The 4,346-nt window shown below is 59.8% G+C and overlaps 1 protein-coding gene across 1 annotated transcript in view; it reads right to left on the bottom strand.

Moving 5' to 3' along the window:
- The window catches only part of LOC113217590 (cubilin-like), a gene marked incomplete at both ends in the record, with an annotated part of 23,858 nt that overhangs the window by 9,794 nt on the left and 9,718 nt on the right, over positions 1–4,346 (bottom strand). Inside the window, 4 exon segments of the mRNA XM_052272002.1 lie at positions 2,691–2,863; positions 2,943–3,047; positions 3,356–3,622; positions 3,895–4,259. Coding sequence (XP_052127962.1) covers positions 2,691–2,863; positions 2,943–3,047; positions 3,356–3,622; positions 3,895–4,259 — 910 coding nt within the window.

Here is a 4,346-nt window from a genome sequence, read left to right as displayed (position 1 = left end):
GGGGGGGGTATTCAGAACTAGTTCGATTGCACCATACGGATTTGTACGGCTACTTTTTGGTAAAGCAGTGCTTAGCGCTTTTATACGACGCCTCAAATAAACAAACCTTCATCAATAGTGCTTCGCCAAATGAAGACCAAGTTAAGTTGTTTGAGTTGAAGACCTGACCTGATACACATTTTCATTTGACATTCATGGCATTAAATAAATACATTTAACGTTTTCAATTATTTTTTTTAAATTGAAACTTTAAGTAGGTCGACTGTTTCGATCGCTTTGCGCCTTAGTGCTTTCAGTTACTTTAAGAATACAAAACTTTGAAAAGGAAGGAGCCCATTACGCCGACAAAAGCCAGTTCACGGTGGTCTGAAAGCCATGTAGCGTTCCGAGATCGTTTGAAGAAAAAAAACAAACACAACGACAGCGCACAACTTCTACTTTAGCGTGGGCCACGGCCACGTAGTCACCAAGCTGTCCTTGGCCGAGCAACAGCATGGAGCTGCTCGCCATCCTTGCCCCGCTCCTCTGCCTAGCACGGTGCGACGCCGTCCTTCCGGAGCCGAGGGCTCCCATCGACACGCAGGGTGTCGTCGAACTGGTATCGTCCTTCTTGTCGGGCAGCACATCCGGCGTGTGTGTACATGGGAAGAATCGCGCCCTGGGCTTGTTCCTCAGGCAGCTACCCCCAGAGACAGCCAGGTTACATACAACCTCCTGGAACTTCCCCTTGACCCAGCACGTCCAGCTCGCGTACGGCGACAACATGTTCCTGATAACCGCCGACAGCGCAGCCCAGTTGGCTGACACTGTGGCCGGCACCAGACTTCCCGCGCTCTCCCGCGTCCTGCTGTGGACGTGGGCGGACAGCGCGCCCAGCGCCGGTGACGTGCGCGCGCTCGGCGTGGTCGACCTCGTGTGGCTGTTCCAGAAGCAGGCGGTCCTGGCCGTGTCCACGCCGGACGGCGCCACCTCGCTGTTCAGCCTCCGCTCTGAGGGGAAATTCGACGATGCCGAAACTCGCGTCGTGGCCGAGATAGACCGGTGGTCGCCCAGAGCCCAACGCTGGCAGCGACAGTCCTCGCCCTTCACGAGTCTCTGCTCGACGTGGAGGTCCAGCGAGCCGGCGCCCCGCTACGTCCTCGCCATCCGCCCCGACCGGCACGTGAAGCACCCCCAGCCCTACATCGACCTCTTGACCGCCATAGCGAACAGCCTGGGGCTCCGCGTGGAGTGGCGGGACGAGGACGCAAGCTTCGCTGGCGAGTTGCGGAACCGTAGTCTCACTTGCACCCTCCCCGCGGTGTTCTCCTTCCGCTCCGGGCCGCTGTGGGTGCGTCGCTCTCTCAGCTACGAATTCTTTGCTTTAAACGAGGTGAAGGTGGTGGTCCCCGCGGGCCTAGACCCTCACGCCACCCTGCTGCAGGCCGTCACGGACGAGTTCTCCGCCGGGCTGTGGTGCGCGACAGCCGCCGCCGTGCTGGGGGTCGCGGTGGCCACGGCCTTGGCCGTGGTGGCGGTCCTGGGCCGGCCGCTGGTGGCCGCCCTCGCCACCGCGCCGCTGCAGACCCTCGCCCCGCTGCTGGGCCAGGCACCCCCCGGCAGGACCGCCCACCGGCCCCTGTCCGCCGTCTGGCTGCTCATGAGCGTCGTGCTCGCGGCCGCCTACCAGGGCCTGCTGCTCAGGGAGCTCACCACCCCGCCGGGCGAGATCAACAGCCTGGAGCAGCTGGAGGACAGCGGGCTGAGCATCCGAATGAGCAAAGACTTATTTGGCTACGGTCCGTCATATCTATCGGACACGTTGCGATCTCGGATGACCTTCGTCTCCTCAAAGGACCTACAGTCGGCTGTACGCATAGCGGCAGACGGGCGCGACACAGCCGTGATCTTACCGTGGGACCTTAACTCTGAACTGCTCTTGTCGCCATATCTGATGTCTAAGTCCCACAAGCTCCACTCGTTTCAACTTGGAGCGCCGTATCTCAGCGCGAAATTAAGCTTCACCTCCGGCTCGCCTTTGCGAGAAGCTCTAATAAGGACCAACGCCTGGTGCTTGCAGCACGGACTGCGCTTGCGGATGGTCCGAGAGTTGGTCAATCACAACAGACCCGACGTGCACGCCAAGAACGACGAGGGGCTGGCACGGGCCCTCAGTCTGCGCCAGCTGCGCCCCGCCTTCCTGCTCCTCGCCTACTGCTACGGCGTGTCCGCGGCCGTCTTGGTTGGCGAAATCATCTACCATAAGTGGTTCGACAGACGGGGAGAGAACTAGTGTCTTGGGGAGACCGGCGTAGCAGCACGTACGGGCTCAACAAATGTTTACTGTCCAACTTTCCTCACAGTGTTTTATGCATCGATACTGTATGCACCTTGTTCGTGAAACTTTGCCAGCTTAGTGTGTGTGTGTGTGTTTTTTGTTTTGTTTCTTTTTGTTTGTAATATACACCCGTGTGTCGCCATGTTGCGTTTCTCTCTGCCCCGCACTCTGTCATCCGCGCGCTGTGATTGGTAAACAACTGCCGCGCCGTGGCGTCAAAAACTAATGACAAAATGGAAAAACCTCGTGATTTGGCCGAACGGCCTAAATGCGTCACGTGGTTTGGGTATTGTCTCTTACGGGCATAGGGCACACGTTTTGAACCCAACGGGGTGGCGCGAGGGATCTGCTTACCCCTCCATTACACCTTTACTCACGGCTGCCCACGAGCTTGTAGCTCGCGTTGAAACCCCGGCCGGAGTATGAGAAATCGCTGTGGAAGCGCACGAACATCTGCCGGCCGGACGAGGTGAGGACCGTGGGCTTCGTCTCGGTGTGGCACATCTTGACGAGCTCCGGCGAAGAGTCGTCCGGGCCGCCGTACACCTGGAAGAGGGTGGGGTTCAGCCGGCGAGCGATCGGCAGGGTCAGGGGGGGGGGGTGCTCTCTACACGGAATCACTCACGGCGAGGAAGTCGAAGCTGCACTCCTGGACGTGCTCCAGGTTGAAGTCCCAGATGGTGAGCTCCACGCTGGACGCCCAGTCCGCCGTGATGGTCCACTCGCAAACCTGGTTGTCAGGGTGGGCGACATCGACCATGTATCGAACACCGACTCGATACGTCGAGCCTCGAGAGTACGGTGGGTGATCTGCGCTCTGACTTGTTCATTTCATTTTTTCGGTTTAACTGTACCGGAAGGTGTGCGGTCAGGCTGCATACTCGCTCAGGGCTCGAAGGAGCATGGGGAGGACGGTGGGCAGGCCTGCATGCCGGGGTCCGTTACAGTACAACCAGAAAAAAAGAGGACGGCGCAGATCACTCACCCTGTACTGCGATATCGATACATCGATATCGAGGTCTCGATGTGATGTCCCACCTGGTTGACGGGGTAGGCCTGCGGGTAGTTGGGCGAGGTGAAGGCGCCCTCGGGCCGGCGCAGGTCGCCGCCGCAGCCCTCGGCCGCCCACTCGAACCGGAAGCCCGAGCCGGCCGAGGCCATGAAGGGCGAGCTGAAGGTGACGAACACCTTGTGGCTCTTGGAGGTCACCACGGGCGGCAGCTTGGTGCCGCAGAAGTGGCCCAGCGGCGGCCCGGCGCTCGGGTGTAGCTCGTCGCTGCCTTCACGCTCTTCGCTGTCCTGGATCTGCAAAACAGTTATAGGGAAGTTAAGTTGAAAGTAGAGTAGGAGTAAGGTGGAATACACTAGCGATCGTGCCCAAACCACGGGACCTTTAGGGAGGGGGGAGGGAGTCCAAATATTATGGAATTTCTATCGACTCTAATGACTATCCTGAACCTTTTAGGACCCCATAATAGGTGGACGCCCCTTCCCCGTAAAGTCACGTGCCTTGGGCACAAACCACTGGAAAAGGGGTGAAGGAGTCGGAAGGAGTTGAGCTCGGTGCCAGAACCAACCTTGACGTATATGTGCTCGCACGAGCTGTTCTCTTCCTCCTCCATCTGCCGCAGGGTCTGGAGGGCGGACTGCGCCATCTGGGACAGCTGGCTGCTGGACGCCCCGGGTCGCGGCTGCCACGTCCAGCCGCGGCCCGGGGACCACTGGGACTGGCCGCCGGGGCCGTGGCCGGGGCGGTGCCAGCGGCCGCGGCGCGGGAACAGCGGCAGCGACAGCGACATGTGCGAGAAGGTGATGTTGATCCTGTTGCCCACAGGGACCGTCACCTCCCACGTGCAGTTGGCGCGGCGCGGCGGCGCGTCGGGCCAGTTGGGGCTCTCCACCACGCCGCGGCGGCCCGTGAGGTTGGCGTTGCACGCTGCGGCACGGAGGCCGAGTATCAATTAACCGTTTGTCTGCAACGAAAAGAGAAGAAGAAAGGAAGAAGTTGCTTCAAGAACATGGCGGCCGG

Source organism: Frankliniella occidentalis, unplaced genomic scaffold (genome assembly GCF_000697945.3).
Source record: "Frankliniella occidentalis isolate FOCC.00 unplaced genomic scaffold, Focc_3.1 Scaffold183, whole genome shotgun sequence".
Lineage (NCBI taxonomy): Eukaryota > Metazoa > Arthropoda > Insecta > Thysanoptera > Thripidae > Frankliniella > Frankliniella occidentalis.
Note: the sequence above shows the minus strand (reverse complement) of the source record. Positions and strands in the feature narration are given on the sequence as shown.